The 22916-nt window shown below is 41.9% G+C and overlaps 1 protein-coding gene across 1 annotated transcript in view; it reads right to left on the bottom strand.

Annotated features, from left to right (window-relative positions):
- MYO3B (myosin IIIB) overlaps positions 1-22916 on the bottom strand; it is a 307149-nt gene that overhangs the window by 165274 nt on the left and 118959 nt on the right. Inside the window, 6 exon segments of the mRNA XM_054972682.1 lie at positions 8892-9021; positions 9369-9457; positions 16416-16569; positions 18618-18765; positions 20592-20802; positions 20915-21041. Of these exon segments, the coding sequence (XP_054828657.1) occupies positions 8892-9021; positions 9369-9457; positions 16416-16569; positions 18618-18765; positions 20592-20802; positions 20915-21041 (859 nt within the window).

The following is a 22916-nucleotide window of genomic DNA, read 5'->3' as shown; positions in this document are numbered from 1 at the left end:
AAAGATAATAAGCAGAGCCAAGCCAATGGCACTTATTTCTTTTGGTTTACATGACCTCCTGACTTTTAAAAAATGACCTGTCATTCATCTGCATTAATTGCAAGCCTATGAAATTCCATTGACATGTTGTTTGTCTGTCTGTGCAAATTCTTTATTATTATAAACAATATTGTTTATTTTGTTCAGCCTATGAGAAAGTATAAATGTAAGTGTTACGACCCTTTCTTTCTCTTGGGTGGATTTGGTCTTTAAGCCTTTTATTCTTGCCCCCTTTTGGCAGAGTGCTGCCACCAGGAATTAAATTCCAGAATAACTTAAATTTCTCCTTTTAGTAACATGCCCAAGGGTCAGGCTTTTTCATGGTATTATGTGGCCCTGAGGAAAGGAATGGGATATAGGAACAACTCTGAGATATAAAAAAAACAAAGTAAACTTTTACTTTTATAAGAAGCGTATCAGTTTTATATTATTTCTAAAACTTGATGGTTTCAAAAGAGCAGTTCTCAATTCTTAAAGTCATTTTACTTAAACCCAGTCACATAGATCTTCTCTCAGGCGTCACACACAGTTTGTCTGCTTTTGATATTAATTTCTCTCTCAGTTACAAGTAAGACCTTTTCTCAGGCGCACACACAGTTTGCCTACTTTCTCCTGACCGAATGTTCTTTCACATACACACAGTTCAGGCTTCCACACAGGTTATATTTCTCTCAGACAACATAAACAAGCTCAGGCTTGTTTATTTCTCTCTCAACTACAAGTAAGGCCTTTTCTCAGGCACACACACAGTTTGCCTGCTTTCTCCTGAATGTTCTTTCACAAACACACAGTTCAGGCTTCCACACAGGTTATATTTCTCTCAGACAACATAAACAAGCTCAGGCTGCACACAGCTTGCCTGCTTTCTCCTGACTAAATATTTCTTTCAGAACTGCTTAAAAATACTCAGGCTGCGCACAGCTTGCCTCTCTTGCCCTGACTAAATATTTTCTCTCCGCTCTCAGTCTAAAACTGCCTTCACTCCACCCACACTCTGTCATCAACCAATCATATCACTCACTCATCCCTCTCTTTCACCTCCACTCTTCATCTATACCACACCAAGCATTTAAAGACACATACACACATGTACTTAAAATCATTACAGTAAGTCTAAAATCTTTCATGGGTATGCACTATTGTTCTATGAGTGCATCAAGTTAATATGAGGCTTTCTCTCAATAAACTTTTCCTTCTTTTTAATCATCCAAGTGTTATCTTCCTTGATAAAGTCTAAGACTGGTGTTTTGGAGGGGTCTCTAAAATTGGAGGAGAAAAATCCCCTCACAATTCTCACCTCTAACTAATTTGTTCTCTATGGTGTTTTGGAAGTTTGTAGATTTCAGCCAAAGCATTTAAGGCTGGTCTAAAAAATTAGTGCCCGGTATGGTTGATTTATTTAAAACATTTCTGTTCTGCCTTATCTCCTTAGATTCATGACGATGGCTAACAATGAAGTAACCAAGCTGAGAGGACACAGATTTTGGGAGTCCAATTAAAACACAGATTTTAATTACAAATGCATAGGACTATAAGCCTATCACAATTCCTTTGTAATTACTAATTTAAAAGCACTCAGGATTTAAAACACAAAAGAATTAAAAAGACATAGTATTAACAAACACGCAGGAGTAGAAGGAGACACAGCCCAATTTGCTGAAACACAATTTACCCTCCTCCAAATGTTCTGAGTAATAAAGCTGCCATGTCATACTCTCCACTAATTCCTGCTCATGCATAATAAGAGGCTGAGACTGGGCTTATTTAATGCTCCACTGACAAGATGCACCAGTCCGGCATCAGAAAGTCTCCTCTATATGTGGGCAGAACATCTGAACAAGGTATTCCCTAGGCTTGCTAACTACCTGTAGAAGAAATGTCCAGTCTCTTTGGTGGTGGAGAGAGCCCTCAAGTCATAGCTGACTTATGGCAACTCCTGGGGGAGTTTTCATGGCAAGACTAACAGAGGTGGTTTGCCATTGCCTGCCTCTGCAATCCTGGTCTCCATTGGAGGTCTCTCATCCAATTACTAACCAAGGCCGATCCTGCTTAGCTTCTGAGATCTGACGAGATCAGGCTCACTTGGGATCTCCAGGTCAGGGCTCTGTCTCTTTAATGGAGGCTTAATGGGCTGTTATTTACCAGATGAAGATCTTTCCCTTCATGCCATGAAAAGCTTCAGCTGCCTATTTCTGCAAATTAAACCTCTGTTAAAGGGACAGGGAATTTTTCTCCAGGCCTGCTGGCAACCCTAGCACCCGCATACACAAACAGCCAGCATGGACCACAATTGCATGGTTTATTTATATATTTGTCTTATTTATAGCCTGCCTTTCTCAACTGGACTCAAAGCAGATTACACAGAGTGAGTCAATACAATCAACAGGACAGGACAACCAATAAACAATGCAACAGGGTTTGGATTACAGAAATCTGGAGCCAACCAGAAATCTGAAACAGAGTTGAAACAAAGCATAAGTATAAACATGATATGTTAAATGATGCAAAATTCACACAGTAGAATCCTACTTCAGCAACAGACAGTACAAAGTATGCACAGTAGCATAGTCCACAGGCCCTAACCCTTTACCCAAGCATCTTTCTGACCCATTTTGTTACAGAGCAACACTATTACTTGTGTAAAAAAGCCCTTGTGAATAATTCCATTTTGCACAGTTGATGGTTGATTCCTGGATTGAGTGGAGGGGACCAGCCACTCACTTTGGGCTTATATATATATTATTTATTTATTTTATTTGACTTATACCCTGCCTTTCCCGCAAGCGGGCTCAGGGTGGCTTCCAACAAATATATTATTAAAATACAATAAAACATTATAAATAGTATAAAAAAAATACTGATACACAATTATATCAACAGCATAAAAATCCAGGCGCCACCAAACAAATCTGGCCACTACAGAGTCACCATAACCACGGGCACCGCCATGATGTAACTCCAGGGCGGCTGCAAAAGGAAGGTTTGGCCATCAGAAGGGGGGACAAAAAGCTGGCCCCTAGTCAAAGGCCCGGTGGAACAGCTCCGTTTTGCAGGCCCTGCAGAACTGTAAAAGGTCCCACAGGGCCCGGATCTCCATTCCACCAGGCTGGGGCCAGAGCAGAAAAGGCCTGGCCCTAATTGATGCCAGCTGAATGTCCCTCAGTCCAGGAACCACCAGAAGCTGTTTATCTGCAGAGCGAAAGGCCCTGCAGGGGGTATAATGGGAGAGGTGGTCCCATAGGTATGCAGGTCCCAGTCCGTGAAGGATTTTAAACACTAAGACTGGTACCTTGAACTGGACTCGGAACTCAATCGGGAGCCAGCACAGCTGGTGTAATACAGGGCGGACGTGAGCCCTAAATACATGTATCCTGTTAAAATGTTACATCTATGTATGGATGTTTGGGAGTACAAAAGATGCGATTTCAGTCTCAACCATGCAGTAGAAAAGACTGTCAGTGTTATTCCTCAGAACTGCATACAACATTCTCATTTGTTATCTTTAACCATCTGCTGCTAATGGTGGTGGCGGAGAGTGCCCTCAAGTTAGAGTTGACTTATGGCGAACCCTGGTGGGGTTTTCATGGCAAGAGACTAACAGAGGTGGTTTGCCATTGCCTGCCTCTGCAGCCCTGGTCTTCATTGGAGGTCTCCCATCCAATTACTGACCCAAGCCAACCCTGCTTAGCTTCTGAAATCTGATGAGATCAGGCTCACCTGGGCTATCCAGGGCAGGGTGCTGCCAATGATATGGTATGGTATAATATGTTCTGAAGAGCAATTCTCAGATCAGTCTACTAAAAAAAAACCCTGCTAGTGCTGGTTGTTACTTTTAAGGCCATAAATGGTTAAGGCCAGGGTACTGTCCAGCCTACCAGTAGAAGTGCCAGATCTATAGCGGGAGACCTCCCGGTGATCTCTCCCTTTCCACCAGCACCTCAAAGACTGGCAGAATCAAAATGGAGCGAGATGGGGAATGCACATTTTTCAGGTGCATTATGTCACTTTCAGAAAAAACAGAAGTAACATCATAATGTCATGAGGGATGCTCTAGGCATTGCCCAAAACTCTGGTTTAACTTACAACTTCCCCTGCAACATCATGGCATCACTTCTGGTTTTGCTGGAAGTGAAACTGCAAGCCTGTGTGATGATGGCATGTTTCTCCTAGCCTCCAAAATCCTCTTGGCAAGTTGCCAGCCAGAGTTGGCAACCCTACCTCCAAGTTAAAATCTGACTCCTAAGCTTTGCTCTTTGTACCCCCTACCTTCAGAGGTGAGCTGGATGGAAACTATAAACAGGGCATTGGTACCATCTCACCTTTGAGTCCCCTCACTGTCTTTTAAGTGACAGGCCAAACATTACTTTTTACCCTGGTTTTTAACTTTTAGCTATTTCCAACCTAAAGATTGCTTTATTGATACTTTAGGCTGCTCAGTGGTTGTTTTATGCTGTTTTTATGTCCAAAACTTGTTTTTATGGCTTGTTTTTTATATTGATAATTTATGTTGTTGGCTTTATGGTATTGTTTTTATGGTATTGTGAGCCCCGCCCCCTGAGCAGTTCTCTGAAGAAGTGACATGTACATTCTGCAAATAAAGAGCTTTTTCCTCTTTACATTGCCTTCCTGTTATAATTCTCTAACCACAACAAAGATGCCAGAAGTCTCCAGCTCAGGCAAATGACGGCACTACAGTCCTTAGAGTTATCATGTCTTTTTTCTTTACAAGCACAATATATCTATTATGTTATAGATAAGTCTGCATGCTGTGAAATGAAACATTTTTCTTTCAAGCAGTGGCCACTGACAGATGACTCATTTTGCATCCAACAGGGAGCACAAGCACGTGGCTGTATGGCTACTTTTATGCAGGTTTTTTTCCCCCTGGAACTGCATACTGCCCAGTCCAAAATTCCACAGGGGCTTTGGTGCACTCACAAACAAGGGATTCCTATTTGCACGCACATTTGCTGAATTGTCCCTAACAACAAAGTGAACAGAGAAATTCTTGTTCATATGGGACCTTTGTTTATGTACCTGGAGCTTCTGCGCATGAAGCAAGTGCTCACTCAGAGCTAAGCTACAAGAGATGAATTACACGAGGAGGAGCACGTGAAGGGAGTCATAATGTTAGCCGAGAAGCTGAGTTTTAAAAGAGATTGGAAGGCTTTGTCAATTTCCCCTCTCTACAGAGCCAGGGAGATGCTGCTCAGAGGGTTTATTTCCTCTTCTTCTCTTAGGAGGGGAGGTGAAACTGACAGAGCCTTTGGAAGACAAAGAGGAAATTAACAAACCCTCTGAGAAGATCTTCCCTGGCTCTGTAGAGAGGGGAAATTGACAAAGCCTTCCAATCTTTTAAAACTCAGCTTCTGGCTAACATCGAGAGTCCCTTCACGTGCTCCTCCTCATGTAATTCATCTCTTGTAGCTTGGATGTCAGGAAACCAGTAATTCTAAGAGCTGCGTGAGACACCTGAGGGTCATCTAGTATCATGACTAGGGCCATCTACTGGAAAAGTCTATCAATTAGATACGCCATACAGACCATAGGTGCCCTGGCAACAGTGAAGCCCCATTGAGGGGGCACCACTTGTGCCTGTTTCATCGGTCAGGATCCTTGGTGTGACACAGGACTCCTCCTTGTCAATGGAGGCCCAGGTCAAGGCAGCTGACAGAACTGCCTTTTTCCATCTTTGGCAGGCCAGGCAGCTTGCCCCCTATCTCTCAACCCATGACCTAACGACAGTGATACATGCAACTGTCACCTCCAGATTAGATTACTGTAACTCGCTCTATGCAGGGCTTCCCTTGGGCCTGACCCAGAGACTGCAGCGGGTCCAAAATGCTGCTGCTCGTGTCCTGACAGGAATTTCATTCAGGGCACATGTGACTCCAACTCTGCAGCAGCTGCATTGGCTCCCCGTGGAATTCCGGATCAGGTTCAAGGTTCTGGTTCTGACCTAAAAAGCCCTAAACGGACTGGGACCAGCATACCTGAGGGACCGCCTCTCCCCATATGTACCTTGGAGAGCTCTTAGATCTGCAAGTAAACACCTACTGGTGGTCCCTGGCCCCAGGGAGGCTTGGCTGGCCTCGACCAGGGCCATGGCATTTTCTGTCCTGGCCCCAACCTGGTGGAACTCTCTGTCGGAAGACACTCGGGCCCACCAAGATCTTGTATCTTTTCGGTGGGCCTGTAAGACAGAGATATTCTGCCAGGCATATGGTGGAGGCCAGCACTGGATCCATCTAATTAGCCTCCCTGCCAGTCTCCTGCCAGTGGTGGGGAGCATATGGTTCATCTGCCTCCCCATGCTTGAGGAGTTAGAGGTTCACCAACGCACTCCTTCACCCTTTTCTTCCCTTGTGTATGGTGGGCAGGGCAAGGGGGAAGGGTGCCCCATCTGGAATGTTGAAATCCATGTTGGTACTGAGTTGTACTTTACTGGTTTTATTTGTTGTAATTTATCTATGATTGTAACCCGCCCTGAGCCTGCTTGCGGGGAGGGTGGGCTAGAAAACCAACCAACCAACCAACCAACCAACCAACCAACCAACCAACCAACCAACCAACCAACCAACCAACCAACCAACCAACCAACCAACCAACCAACCAACCAACCATTGCAAAAAATGATAGTGTGAGCAAACTCCATCCAATAAAGGAGATTTTACTAAATGTAACTCCACACAACAACCTTTTGTTGGGCAAGTCACTGGTATCTTAGAAGAAGACCAACGAGAATAATACAAGTTCAAGTATGGGGGTAGGGAAAGCTTCCTGTGCTGGTCACAAATAAGGCATCAGATGTGACATATCAGTATGGCACCAGTGAAAACACATTTATTTTATCAAGGGGTTGAATCCAACAGCTGACAGTGGGCGGGGGGGGGGGGAGCGACTCACAAAACCATATAAACAATACCATAAAGCCACTGGGCTCTCCTGACCCCAGGGAACCGAATTTCAGGACTGCAGCTAGAAGGGAGATATGGGAAAGTCTGCAAGCTTTGCTCTGCTTGTGGTACACTGGATACAACCCCAAAGAAGAAACTTAAAGAGAGAGAGAGATCCTTTACGTATGTAACAATGATTCTCTGAAACAAAGAGCATTCTTTGAACATGAGTGTCATTAACAGGTCTGCCACCCAGTCATTTTTAAATGCTAGGCTATGTTGGAATGAGAAAGGCAGGCTTGAAATAATCCGAATAAATAAATAAATAATGCACAATCCATTTCTTTATTCCCTTAAAAACACTGGTGATGGGTTGGACTGTGAAATCCTGCTGCACTAGTGGAAGCATTTTCCTCCAGCATCTTCCACTGGCCAAAGGGCATGTTGCATCAGGGGAAGGCTCCTTGCAGTCAACCAGTGCAAGGAATCAACAGGATCCCACCAGCTATTAGCAAGATGAGGCACCAGCTTGTGCTGTCACTCAGCCCTCAGTCCTTCCTGTAGGAAAGGAATGGGACTTTGGGCTTATGCATGTAGGCGTGAAGCTCTCAGATGAGGGGAATGAATGCATCTTCCCCCCCCTCCCCATGGAGGAAACCCTCCTGCTTTCAAAAAGGAACGAGAGGTTAAGCATATGAAGCAGCCAAAAGTACTGGCTAGGAGATAACCCAAAGAAGGATATTGTTATATATTGGAGTTGCACAAGTGTGGCTTAGTACATTACTCAGCACTGTATCACTTGATGACGTCTCTCTGTGGCTTGCGGCTGAACATGTGAACTGCCACCACGGAAAAGTATGGTGCCGTCTGAGCTGCCATGGCTGTTTTCGTCCGCAGCCACTCCTGTGTAAATTCACCCTCTGTGCCCTGAAAACTCTCCAGCTTGCTTACCAGCACTGTCAGCAAACACTGGTCTTGTTTAACAATTACATTTTTATGTCCTTACAAAATGGGTTTAATGGTATTTTTCTAATTTCCTCCCAGGGACATTCATGTATAACTAATGAATCTTCCAAAAGTCCAGTAGGAGAACACATACCAGAAGAGGCTATTTCTTCGCTCCAATGACCTTCTCATTTAGGCAGCCCCCTCTCCCCCAAATCCTCCCAGGTACACAAATGACATTTTCTCTCTCTCTTAAATGGAAGTCTAGTGTCAAGGTATCAAGAAGTGGGAGCGGACGAAGCAGAATTACCACTGAGTATGAAATCACCACCACCAACACCACTGAATTAGATTGTCATGTCATCTGACAATTTAACAGACTTGGATCTCAGGGTCAGTTAATTAATGATGCCTGTAATGCAGAACTGTAATGTGTTTTCATGACTGTGTTGGGTAGTGGTTACAGCATTGGACTAGGATCTGACACTCTAAATGCTACACCACACTGACATTTACTGAACCTGCAGAACATCTCTACCTTGTTCCACAACCATAAGCGTTAGGTGTTGCTACTGTACAATTTTGTCTTAACTCCTGTACCAATAGCACTACATTTTTCTTAACAATGAAACTATTCCTGTCCTTCTCCTAACCATGGGGCCAAAACTGTGACTGCCCCATTCATTTTATGGTGCTACTCTAAAAGTGTCACACATTTTATGACCACAAGGACCCTCTGGTAGGTGCAGTTCCAACAGCAAATTCTGTACTTGGAGTTTAAAAGCAAAGCCTAAAAAACTGTGAAGGCACAGTGAGTAGAGCAAGACTTAATGTCCTCTTCATACATTGTTCTTGATAAACTATATGGATGGGAAGGGGTAAACATTGTGTGATTTATCTGAATAAGTGGTCTGCTGTAAAAATCCCAGGCCATTTTCTGAGTTCCATGCAAGAAGCAGTTTAGCCACAGAGATGGCCTTAACATGAACAGTGTTTCAGAGGGAAGAATACCTGTTTTGGTCAAAGGGCTAGAGAAGAGCTGCTGCAGAAGCCTGTTCTCTGAAGTCCTCAGCACCACTACGATGTCAGCAGGAAGGGTGTCTCTGTTCTTCTCCAAGAAACCATATGCATCGTATTGCACCTATGCAGCATGGGAGATAAACAGTGAGACAGCCTCAAAATTCAACCGTGCGTTTAAAATAAAGAAACGGCACAACTGCTCCCAGAAGCCAGCTGTGTTCATAGGTAGGAACACAAGGTAACGCTCATCTTGACGGCACCACATGTCATTCCAGAGGCCATAGAAGTTAAAGCATATGAAATGCTGCAATGTGGATTTTGAAACATACTTTCTAGGTTTTGAAAGGTGAGCATGCTTAATACATTGAGAAAGGGGGGAGAAAATCTCAAAGCAATTAATTGCAGCAAAACAAAGAGCAGCTTCATTTACTGTGCTTGGATTTAATAAAAGTTATTGATGGCTTTTACCTTCCCAGCATAGTGCTGAATGCCAAAACACAGCTCCACTCGTTTGGGTCTCCAGAAGTACTTGCATCGTAAGTTATCTTCAAATTTATCTAATCATTGGGGGAGGGGAGAAGGAAATATCATGCATGAGTTGTCTTTTTATCCACAGATCATCCATTCCCCATTAGAGCAATTTACCTTGCCTATGTAATCAGAATTACTATTTTTAAAAAAATTACACATAATGCCACAAATCGTAGTCACCTACATTACCCTTTTGACATCTTCTATGCCTTTTTTTCCTTTCAGCTTTTTTAAAGAGGGAAGTACAGCCCAATCCTATGTGTGCTTACCTGGAAGTAAATCCCACAGCATTCAATGTTATCTAGGATTCCAGCTTTATCTAACCCACTACCGCTGTAAGTGGGCTGAACTAGAATATTTTCAGTTAGAAAATTATGAAGTCTTTTACTTCAGAAATGACAAACTCAAAAGAAACGGTGTTGCTCTAATGGTGAGGCGAGATGCAGCATAAGCGATCAAGAGCTATAATGCAAAGTCTGACCAATAAATATCAATCAGACTTCATGGAAAGCCTATCAACATAACCAACATTCAAGTTTACACCCCAACTATAGATGCTGAAGAGGAAGAAACTGAAACCTTAACCAAGTGTCCAAGAAGACACTGATTATACACCTAAACAAGATGCGATGATAATTATAGGTGACTGGAATGCAAAAGTAGGAGACAAAATAGAATCAAACACTGACCGAAAATTTGGACGAAGGTTACAAAAATGAAGCAGGAGAGTGACTCATAGAATTCTGTGAAGCCCACAATGTCCATTTCCTCGTGTTCTTAAAATAGCGCAACACTCACAGAATGCTAGCGGCTTCTTCACGCGATTTCTAAACATCTTGTTAGTTTTCCTATATCCAATCATTTAACTCCTTGCAAGAGGTACACCATGGATAACATTTTAGGTTCATTACCAGGTATGGTACATAAGTAATACTATCATAGAATCTCTGCTTTTGTTCTAAACCTTTATTATTACAACATGATTATTTAGCTTTCTTAATACCAACTCAATCAGCAGAAACTCCCAATATTTGTTTAAACAGCCTGATCCTGGACTTTTTAAGTGACTTAAAACAATTATTATTGATTTTATGGTTTTGTAACTTCTAATGTATTTTTTGAATGTTGTTAGCTGCCCTGAGCCCATCTGTGGGGAGGACACGGTATAAATCAAATCAAATCAAATAAATAAATAAATAAAATCAGACCATCCATTATAAGAACTACAATGATCATTAAGGAGAGCAATTACATGAGTCCAAAAAAGGATCTTACCCAAAGATAAGAAGGTCACAGGTAAGGAGCCCCTTCTAGGAAGAAGTTCTCTATCAATTTAGCTTGTCATATTTATAGGGTTTCAAAACCTTCTCTTAACAATAGCTGTGTTTGTCCTGCTTTAAAGGAGTGCACATTTTTAGCTAATTTACTGTCTCAAACATCAGACAAGGTTATCCATATCTGAAATAACTTCTTAAAATATATAAAAACAGTTCATTATTGCTCCCTTAACAAAAGCTATGTAAAATTAGTGATTACAAGTTTCTCATGCATATGAATATCTTTTGGCCCTCAACCAATACATCTATCCTTGGATACTAGTTCTGACTTCTGTGAAGTTAGACATTCTTCCCATTCTCATACACACTCTGCACCTGGGTCTTAGTACATTGTATATAGTGGTACAAATTAGATGGCTCTTCTAATCTACATGAGGCCATACAACTCTATTACGCCATTGTTTCATGCCCCCTTGGCCTCCAGACTCCCTTTGTGTCCTGTTTGGTTATGGGGCCGAGCTAGCCCTGTTTCTGTGTGCAAAGGCATCTTCTATGACTTTCTTGGTCAGATCCAGCATCTGTTCTCCTATAGTTCTAGCTATATTTATGATGACAATAGTGTTAAAATATAACTATGGGCTGAAACCAGAGACTTATCAAGGAAGAATGTACAAAGACTATTCCTGTAGCCAAAAGAAAGGAGAAGCCAAGATTGGTGACTGATGAAGCTCTTAAAATTGCCAAAGACAGATGAGAAGCAAAAGTAAAAGGTGATGGAAACAGAATCAGAATTCTAAATGCTTTTTTCCAGTAACTTGCATGTAGAGACAAAGAGAATTATTATAATAACCAGTGCAGAGAAATAGAACAACAAAAAAAGAAGAACAAGAGATTTGTTCTACAAAATCTAAGAAATCAAAGGGAAATTCAAACCATGGATAGGGATGCTGAAAGATCAACACAGATTACAGTATCCAATCAGGACAAAATAAAGACAAGATGGAAACAATATACTAAATAATTGTACAGAAGAGCTGAAATGATGACAGATTCCTTCAAAGAAGAATCTTCTGATGAAGAATCTGAAATCTTAGAAAGTGAAGTGAAAACTGCACCCAAAGAAACAGGGATAAACAAATCACAAGGAGTAGATGGGATACCAATAGAGCTATTTCAAGCCTCAGAAACTGAGTCCATCAAAACCTTAACAAGAATATGTCAACAAATATGGAAGACAAGACAATAGCCCACAGATTGGAAATGCTCAATCTACATTCCAGTTTTTAAAAAAGTAGACGCCAAAGATTGCTGTAACTATTGGACCATTATATTAATTTCCCATGCAAGCAAAGTAATACTCAAAATTCTACAAGACATTTACCATATATGGAATGAGAAATGCAAGATGTTCAAGTTGGATTCAGAAAAGGAAGAGGTCATCCAGATCATATTGCAAATTTTCAATGGCTAATGGTGCATACCAGTGAATTTCAGAAGGAAATCAGCCTGTGTTTTATAGATTACTGCAAAGCTTTTGACTGTGTGGCTCATGAAAAGCTATGGATAGTGTTAAAATAAATTGGTGTGCCCCAACGTCTGATTGTTTTGATATGCAACCTGTTCTCTGGACAAGAAGCTACTGTTAAAATAGACTATAGAGAAACAGAGTAGTTTCTAGTTGGCAAAGGCGTCAGACAAGGATGTATATTATATCCCTATCTGTTCAATTTATATGCAGATTACATCATAAGGATAGCAGAATTAGATTTCGTAGAAGTGGGCGCAAAAATTGGTGGAAGGAGTGTTAACAATTTGAGATATGCAGACTAGGGGTGTGTGATCTGAGATACAAGAATTGGCTAAATAACCAGTTTTATGCTGATTTGGCATAATCCAGCTATTCTGGATCACATTGGAGAATCCCAGAACAGATTGGAGAATCTGATGGGCCAGATTATTCAGCCTTCAATTTGCAGAGAAAAGCAGGCAGCTGCAGCAAAGGCAGAGCAGCAGCAAGCAAGAGGGCAACAGTGCAAAGCGCAGGCAAGCTCCGCACCATGGCAGGAGAGTAGTACAAGGCCAGCAGGTCAGCAGGCAGAGTGGATTCCCATCCCACCCCTCCACCCACTCCTTTTAAAATCTGTGGCTCTGGTGAGCCTCATCCCCCCCTTGCCCCCCTTTGCTTCGGTTTGGGGGTGGGCATTGCCACCTGCTCCACTACTGATCCCAGCCGGGTGAAGGTGGGGGTGGGCATTGCCACCTGCTCATCTGATCCCTGCTGAGTGAAGGCTGGGATGGGCATTGCCACCTGCTCCGCTCCTGATCCCTGATCCCTGCTCCATGCCTGATCTCAGTTATTTGAAGGCAGGGGGTGGACATCACCACCTGCTCCGCGCCTGATCCCAGCTGGATGAAGGGGGACTGGCATTCCCTCCTGCTCATCTGATCCCTGCTGAGTGAAGGCTGGGATGGGCATTGCCACCTGCTCCGCTCCTGATCCCTGCTGGGTGAAGTCAGAGGGAGGGCATTGCCACCTGCTCTGTTCCTGATCCTGGCTAGGTGAAGGCAGCGGCAGACATTGCTGCCTGCTTCATGCCTGATCCTGGCCTGGGGTTCCCGCCGCAGTGCACTCTCAGAGGGACGGGCTGCCTCTTCTGGGCTTCCCTCTATGGCAGCGCCCTCTGGAGGCGTAACAGGGTTGGAAGTGAGTTGTCTGGAATACGCTTAGCGTTTTATATAGTAGGATACTGTTTGAAAGTCACAGATACCCTGCTCCTGAAACGCAAGAGAGACAGAGGCCAAGACCTTCCCTAATGTTGCCTCCCAAAACTCGTACTTAAAGGGTTGCTGCCATCTCTACACAAAGTTTCCTGGTTTTCACCATGGCTAGCAGCCGTTGATGTATCTATCCACCATGAACCTGTCTAATCCCCTTTTCAAGTCACCTATGCCATGGCCTTCCACCGGCAGTGACTTCCATAATTTAATTTCAGTAATGAAGTCTTTCCTTGTGTCTGTCCTGAATCTGTTGCCCCCAAAGAAAAAGTCCTCTATTACCTACTCTGTCCCTCAGACACTTAAAGGACTAGAGTGCAAACACAGTGTTGTTATGTCTGCTCATCTCATTGATTACCGCTGAATGAAGATTTATTTGGGAGGTAGATGTTAAATGCCATGACACATTCTCCCTCCCCTCTCCCTTCACACTGTTTTCTAAGTTTTGCCAAAGAAAATCCATCTGTCAAAGTGTCAGTGTAATAAGAATGCTGAAATTAATCAGTGGGGTAGAGGAATGAAATATCTTCTGCTTCTTCCTACCTGCCTAAGGAAGAGTGACCTTCAGACTTGTTGCGAGATTTCCTAGACAAGCGTTAATGATGTGTGTAAAAGAGGAGAGTTACCTCTTGAGACAAAAAGTTCAGTTACCCCTTTTTTTAAAAAAAACTACCTTTCCTCTATGAAGTTCAGGACACCATATATACATCTCCCTTTGTCCCATCTCTTTCCTTTTTATCCCACGTCTTCCAAGGAGAGTAGGTTGGCATACATGGTTCTCTTCTCTTCCATTTTATTCTTGCAACAACCTTATGAAGTAGGGTAGGCTGAGAGAGTGACTGGCTCAAGATGACCCAGAGAACTTTGTGGCTGAGTGAAGATTTAAACCCGGGGCTGTTTCCACATAGTTTACCTCGTTGTGGAAAATAGCGAAATCTCGCGCGAAATCTCGTGAGAAGACGCTGTTATTGCACAAGAAGACGCGATTTTCCGCGAGATTTCACTATTTTCCACAACAAGGTAAGCTGTGTGGAAACGGCCCAGGTCTCTGCAGTCTTAGCCTGACTCTGTCAACACTACAGCACACTGGTGGGGCCTGTGATGGAGCCCACTGGTTATGATGTGGAGGTGGCTTTTGGAGTAGATCCTACCTCAACAGCGGGCTACTCATTTAAGATGTAAAATGGGGAGAATTATTAAAAAAAAATATTACTTGGTCTCTTTCTTTTCTGGCAACGTACTGATTTTTCTGGTCTGTTGGCAACCTTACTATACAACCTATTGCAAAATTTCACAGCATATTTCACAGCTCCATGCAAATATAAAGTTTGTAGGTTATAGGGTTTTTTATTACAAAGACTTAAGTTTTACTGGATTTTCTGTAGATCGCAATGTAGTAGCAGTAGCCATAATGATACCATTTATATAGCTCTTCAGAATGTTTGAAGTGCTTCATAAATACTACCTCAGTAATCCCTACAACATTCTTGTAAGGTTGGTCAATTTTCTTATGCCCAAATGTATTTATTTATTAAAATATTTATACTCTGTCTTTCCTCTTGGCTCACTGCAGTTAAGTAGGGAGGCTATGGTAGAGACCAAGCAGCTTTCCTAAGGCTACCTTATTGACTCATTCCAGAGGTGAGCTTTGAACTGGTGATTTCCTTAATAGCTAAGATTTTTTGGTTGCTATGCTATACTCACTTTCATGTAAGGATCTCGAGAGAAATTATAGTGGGGGGGGCATCTAAAGCCTAGAATAATTGGATGTGTCTGCTATTAAGATAAACATATTTTGTTTTGATCATCTTTAATACACAATCCTGCCATAATTTGCAACCTTTAAAAATGCTTGATTGATTATTTCATCTTAAACATGCAGTTAGGTTAAGATAACAGATGACTGAAGGACATATCTAGAAAAAGGAAAATAACAATATGTTCTATTTTCATTTTATCACTATTGGAACAGGAAGTCTGTCTATAATTGGAATCGTGATTCCAATACTAGCAGATGTCTAAGATGGGCTTTGTAAATTTCCATTGTTTGGCCAGCTGGCACAAAATGGTGAATGGCAATCACATTCTATTCAGTCCATAGGGAGCCAATCAGACCAAAGAGAGTAAACAAGCAACCAAGAATCTGTGTCCTGCTCATACGACTCCATTGGTGAATCACTCAACCAATTCTGAAGTGGTGAAATTATCATAACCTGACTTTCCCATCACTATGAACGCACAAACTGACCACGGGATATTTCAGGGTTTTCATTCACACGTACTGAGGCTGTATGCACACAGTAAATATGTATGTTTTCCCTTTTCACAAAAATGGGAACTAAGCATATTGGGAGGATTGTGTGTCGTGTATGCTCCCATTATGCATGGTTGGTAGGCTCTTGGAACATGTGACTGTAACATGAGGGAAAGACATGCATCTCTACTGCATTTGCAATATCCCTGGAAATGCTAGATTTCTAGCATTCTTCTGAGCAGAGGAAACTAGCTTCTACATAGTAAACTAGCTTCTACAAGATCATGTTCACCTCAGTAATGTGTGAATAAAATGATTGTACATTTCTCTTAAAATGCGTTTTTCCACACAATGGACTAATCAGAAATAATGGCACCAGAAGAACCTAGGTTACAGCAAGATGAATTCATAGTAGATAGAGACAGTAGGAAAGAGTTCTCCAGATAGTCGAACAGAGTTCATTGTAAATACTGGATCCATTCACAAATAATTAAGAATAGCAAGAACACTGTGTGTGGAAAAGGTCCAGATGACAGCATCAAGAGGACATACATATTTAGTAGGTTAAAAAAAACCCAGAAATTCAGTACATAACCCTAATACAAGTTAAAACAATACTTAAAACTTCTTTTGCTTTCCTTTCTGAGTATGTTACCAAATCATAATTTATGTTTATACCAACTAAAGTAAGATCCGTTGCTTGAGGAAATCGACTTTCTTCATCAAGGAGAGAAAGCAGGCCCATTGGTTTCTGGAGGAACATATCTAGGAGTGGCCTGTTGTCTTCATAGTCAACAATAGGCGCATCAATTTCTTCATTCTGATATTCCATCTAAAACATGAGAATAGACAAATTTTAAATATTACCTTGATGATATCGTCTTAACAATTTTTCTTCCCAACTCTGTATACTTTTAATAATGACAACCCAATTGAACAAACCACCAAATATAGCAATTTCCCCACCACACCCCTTTTCCCCACCATACCCCTTGATAAGAACAGTGTGTGTTTGTGTTCAATGCAAGCGCAACAGATTGAAGCTAATGAAAATGAAAAAATCAAATGGATCAGTTCTAAGCTGGTACCAGCCGACCCAGAAAAAAGTAGTAATGAAACCAAATTATTCTGGAATGGAAATGGAAACTGTCTTGGTGCATTCCCCTAGTGTTTACTCATTTAAAGCATTTTTACCTTGCGCTCTCAGACAAAGCTCTCTAGGCAACTTAGAACTATTAAAATGTTTTAAGTAGTTAATGAGGCACTTTCTACTTGGCTGGAAAGTTCTCTCAGTCAGTATAACCCTTCCCAGATGTTACAATCCATCCGTGCATAAAAGGAAATCACTCTTAAGTGCAGTTCTCTCAACATGTGTGATAGCCATATTTGATTACACGCAAATCGTATCTATTCAAATAGGATTTCCAAACAAGTGTGAGTTAATACTGCAGCCTTAAACATCTCAAATATTTCCCAACAAGATGTCAGTGATACTGAGTCTAAGAGTTTCTCTCCACAAACAGTTAAGAAACTGGCAATAACACTCAAGATTAATGTACCGTGATGCTGAAACTTATAAGAGGATTTTTTCCCCCTTAAAATATTTTGAAAGGAGAAAGATGAGAGGTACTGCAGTCTCTCAGATAAAGCAAGTTCAGAAAAAACAGCTGGTGGCAAAAGGGAAGCTTCCCATATATGTCAGTCATAACCATTACTTCTTTCATTGGCTAGAAGAAATGGAAGGTGGGACAGGTCTGATTTCTCTTTAAAAATTAGGCAACAAACTCTGCACATTTTGTCTTCTATCTCTAGATCTAGAATACGTAGAGTTTTAGTTCTTCATAAATGAAATCTGGGAAGAAAGACCAGCTAATGGGCCAAACAGGAAAACAGACTCAACTGGAAAATAAGGCAATTCTAATTATAACATGGATGGATCAGGACGGAGTTGACAAAGCAATTCAGAGCAGGAAATCTGAGTGCCTTCCTCAGCTAGGACCCTAGCACCATACAGTAGTTGTCAGCACAAGGGAGACTTACCTGGTGGAAGGGGGGCTGTACTGATGACATAATGATGTCACTGGCAACATCACTTCCAGAGCACCCAGAAGCACCACTGGGGACACTCTAGCATTATGTCAAAACTCTATGGTTTAAACATAACTCTAAACTCATGGTTTGATCATAGAGTTTTGCCCAAATGCTAGAGCATCCCTGGTGATGCATTTTCGGGTGCACAGAGATTGACCTCAGCAGGTCAGTACATGGCACATTGCCTCCCATATTTCTCCACCATTTTCCTCCAGTTGCCCAGCTGAGTGGTGGTGGCAAGTGCCCGCTGGAGGCAAGGAATCTCCCACCTACCACAGAGAGCAATGGTAATGAGATCCAGGCAGAGGATTGTGAAGGTTCTTGAATAAAGGTCTGCGAAGGGGGTCATCCATGCCCCTCTTGAGACTTTTGAAACAGAAACTGTGAGGTATCACAAGAAATGCTGAGATCCTTGGGTCCCCTGTAATTAAAATGCTGTCAGGCTGCTGCCTCACAGTATCTCAAATCGTGGTTGCTCTGAGTTACAAGATAAAATATAATCCTTTCATACTGTTTTAACCAGAAGCAGCTTTATATGTTGCAAAAAACATGAAACCTGGATTAATCCGTTTCTGATAAGAGACAAATTTGTTTTCTCCTCCCACATGGTGAAAATACTAATTTTCAAAGATGTGATAAATATTCATCAAACTGCTGTAAGAGAAGAAAGAGTCACACCATAGGGAAAAAATGGAGAAATGTCACTGGCTAACATTCATATCTTTCATAATCCGCAAACTCTACTTTACAGACGTCATAGCTAACCAGTTCCAGTGAAGGGTATCTTACCTGCTCAAGTGCAAAGATGTGCTGATTGAAATAAAACTGAATCTGCTCATTAGCAATATTTATGCACAGCTGTTCAAATGAGTTTCTTGTAAAATTCTCAAATCCAAAAATATCCAGAATCCCAACATTCATGCCACTTTTAGCTTTGCTGGGTAAGGAAAACAGACATAGTTCATAACTGAACAACTTTGGAGAAACGAAAAGGCAAAGTAATAATAACACACACCAAAATATGTTCTAAAACCAGATCTTAATCTGAACCAAGGCTCATCAAAGCTGAGTTCCGTAACCTATAAACCCTATGCTGAATCTCAGTACTTGTTTTTGCTAAAAATTAAAAAGTGCCAGCACTCCTTATATAAAAAGTACATAAGGTTGCACCAATTTCCACCAATTCCCCCCTTCCTCTGCAGAGCCCACTGGGCTGATGGAATCCACTCTCTCTTACTCTGGCTGAGTGCGACAGGCTAGCACACGAGGATCAAGACTTGGGAGGACACTCCCCCTGCCCGGACTAGTAATCAGTACTTGTGAGTATTGTCATTAAAAAAGGCTTACTCAGCGCTAAAAATACATTAAGAGAATGCATTTGAGAAAATGCAGAATGTTTTTCCGTCTCCACTGAATAATCCTTTCAAACACAACCTACACTAGTGGAGAGGGTTTCCATATTTCTGAAGACCTCAACTTTTGGCACCTCTTTCAAAAAAATGTGATGCTACTCTTTATGTATTTATTTAGAAAATGTATATATTTTTATACAACTCTCTCCAGAGCACCTTATCAAGATGGCTTACAAAATAAAACATGGTCAGATCATAAATCTTTAAACACGTAACAGCAATTAAAAACCAAAAAGAACATAAAATGTTTAGCAGCCTAAAATAAATATCATACAACTCTCTGCTCAGACATAAGTCCCATTTTGTTTAATGGGGCTTACCCCCAGAAAAATGTTCTTAAGAATGCAGAGTAAAGAGCCAAACAAATCAAAGGTGCCTTTGTGTCCTTCTAAACTGTGTAATAGTTTTATCTATCTGCCACTTATCCATATATGTCTGCCCAAGATGGCTCATATAATTAGAGTTGTCAACTCTCAGGTGGGTCATGGAGATCTTCTGGAATTAGAAATGATCTCAAGACTACAGAGATCAGCTCTCCTGGAGAAATGGATGAATCCATGAGCACGGGCTACCATGAACTGACTCTCTGAATGTTATTATCAAACATTTTCACATATCCATACAAATCCCTGTCAGCAAAGATTCCATTTTAATCAATAGATCGTTAAACGATCTTCTCTTATTCCTTAGGATCTTGATGCGGTTTGCATCTATCAAACTGGTAGTCCATAAAGCACTTCCATTTCCATATGTACAGCTAAGCCAGTTTAGATTCATTTTAGTAGACCGTTTTAAAGTGTGAGTCCACCATGTTAAATGCTTTGTAAGCTGTCATCTTGTTGTTAAAAAGATTCCAGGAGCTTTTCTACCATAAAATATACTTGAAAAGCATCATTCTGTGTGGGATCCAGGCTAACATTTCTGCAGCAGCCCCAAATACCCCATACTCCCAAATTTTGATCCTGGGGGAGAGGGAACTCCCAGGAACAGGATTGTATGGGATATTTTTGTCTGCTATAGGAGAAGGGAGGCAGGAAAATCATACTCCACAGGCAAAAGCTTTTGCCCACAGTCATGTCAGTCTGAATCCAAGACAGTATCTTTTCAAAGAGTTGATGAGATTTTAACCCTACAATGATCCCCACTGACCTACTTGGTTAAATCCCAGTCAACTTTTTTGAAAAACACTGGAGTTAATGTCCCGGAAACAAAAATGCAGACTCTCAGCATGAAGGCCATTTAAAGGCATTATCTAAAATAAAGAGTAAGTTCCTCCTGTAAAATAAAATAAATATATAGACACAAGATGATGCCACCAGCACACACGCTGTTTGTTGACGTGTTCACTTGCCATATATTTTTATCCGGCTGTAGCAGGGTATTAATACGATTTACGATCCAACTGAAGAGTCGACCGTAAAGCGCCTTTGACATGGCATCTCGCACATCAACTGCTTTGTCCACTGTGTTTGTTCGGATAATGGTCTCCCCGCGTGTGACAACACAATGTGAGGTAAGCGCTTCCTGAAGTTCTTCTGAGCCAATACTCAACAGGGCAGCAGCTGAAAGTGACACAAGAAACTGAAATTGACATTGGCAGCCATCTTATGCATAGCTGGATAATCTTGTACCCAGGTTTTAAACAAAAATTTACAGATTTCAGTGACTATTTACCGCTCTCTAAGGCTTCGGCATTCGGCACTTCGCTTTTATCGGTTTGGTGTTGTGAGGAAATGGCAGTAAATTCGATGTTTCCTATATTTAAGATCCCAGCCAGAATTCGATACACTGAATGCACTTCCTGCAGGCAACAAGAAGAGCAACTATTAAAGTCTGAACTCTGAGGCAGCAAACTTTGAACCCAACACCAACCATTTCAGTTCTGGACATTCTGCTATCCTGAGGAAGCTGCAGATAACTTCCAGTCAGAAGTATCAGATCTATCAGGCTGCATAGTATCTATCCCACATAGCCACATATAGACAAGACCGCAATGCACGTTCATGGTAACACAGGTCTATAAAGACTGGAATCCCAGGCCAAAAGCTGGCTGCATGATACAATACCCTGTTTTCCTGTGAGATTCTATGCAGCGTTTGCTACTTCCAGGCCCAATTTTCATAGCTTCATTTCCACTCCTAATTTAACATGAATTAGGACTACTGCCTTTTTGAGTTTAACGTAGGACTACAGCCTTTTTGAGTCTGGCCAATTGGACAAGACCAAGACAGCAGATGCAGTGAGCACTGCCATTTCCCAGAGGGGGCAGGCAAACTGCTCCCCATTCCCCACCCTCACTCCAGTCATCAGTGGGGGAGAGGGGAGAATATAGGGGCTGGAATAGTGAGCTTCTCTACACAAGACATCTGACACATGAAGAACACATGTCAGGAGATGCAATGTTAGCTAGGAAGCGTAGTTTAAAAAGACAGAACCGGCAGCAGGGCAAAAGTTTTGCTATACACTGGAGACCATTATAACCTTTCCATTCCTTGCTGCCCTCTGGTTGTTGTGATCCCATACAGATTAGACTGGAGAGGTGAAATTGACAGAGCCTTCCAGGAGGTGAAGATGAAATTAACAAACCCTCCAAGGAGCTGTCTTTTAAAACTACGCTTCCCAGTTAACATTGCATCTTCCTACACTTGACCAACACGTGCTGAGGAGTCTCATGCAGAGAGACTCAGTGTGCCATGACATCATGATATTTTTTCTGGCTGTGTAACTGGAACTGCTATGATTGCATGACTGGACTCTCTTAAGATTCCTCTAGAGCATCTAGCAATGTGGTGCCATCACTTTTGGTTACATGGCCATAAATGATGTTATGACATTGCAGAAGACTATTCTGGTGAGTTGTCCCCCACCCACCCCGCAAGAAATCTGCTGGGGGCTGGCAACTCTCAATCCTGGTAGAGGGAGACACACGGCAAACTCAGAGCCAAGCTACAAGTGACAAATTACACTTGCCTGGCACTTGATCAAGTGGAGAGCAAGTGAATGGCAAGTGAACAGGGAGGAATACACGTGAGTCTGTTCACTTGCCAGGCAAGTGTCATTCGTCACTTGTAGCTTGGCTCTCAGTGGTCCAGGGACATAGCCAAAGTAGAACTAGGCAGATCAGAGGAGGAGCCTGTTGGAAGCCTGGCTAGAATCAGGACAGATTATGGAGGCTCACTGGATAAAACAGATTTGGAGCCTGATGAGCTTTAGGTGATGCTTGTTACTCGCTTCTCGGACCCAATTATCTGATAGAATACAATTTGCTAGTAACAATCAGTAAAAGGAAAGCTCACTTCACAATTATTTCAGTTTTTCCCTGCTATCCTGAGCAAATTCTCAGAAAACTGCTCTTTCTAAGCTTTTTGCAGAGCGTGTTGAAAAACAGCAAATCACAGAGAGGTGCTTCTAGCTCTCCCTGCCAGTTCCTCTCCTTCGCAAGCAAAGTTATGTCATGCTGTTGCAAAAGGGGGACCAAAAGTAAAATGCTCCCTGGTATTTATGGGCAATGGAATCTGACCTAAGTCAGCCTCCTCTGTGAGACTGATTAGAGGATTCAACCAATCCCAGGTAAAGCTCTGTCTCTGAGGCTACTGTGACTAATCAGAACAGTCCCCAAACGATATTTACCGATCAGGAAATTCTCAAAATAGTAATCCCACTGATTGATGGCTTG

Source organism: Eublepharis macularius, chromosome 2, assembly GCF_028583425.1.
Source record: "Eublepharis macularius isolate TG4126 chromosome 2, MPM_Emac_v1.0, whole genome shotgun sequence".
Classification (NCBI taxonomy): Eukaryota; Metazoa; Chordata; class Lepidosauria; order Squamata; family Eublepharidae; genus Eublepharis; species Eublepharis macularius.
Note: the sequence above shows the minus strand (reverse complement) of the source record. Positions and strands in the feature narration are given on the sequence as shown.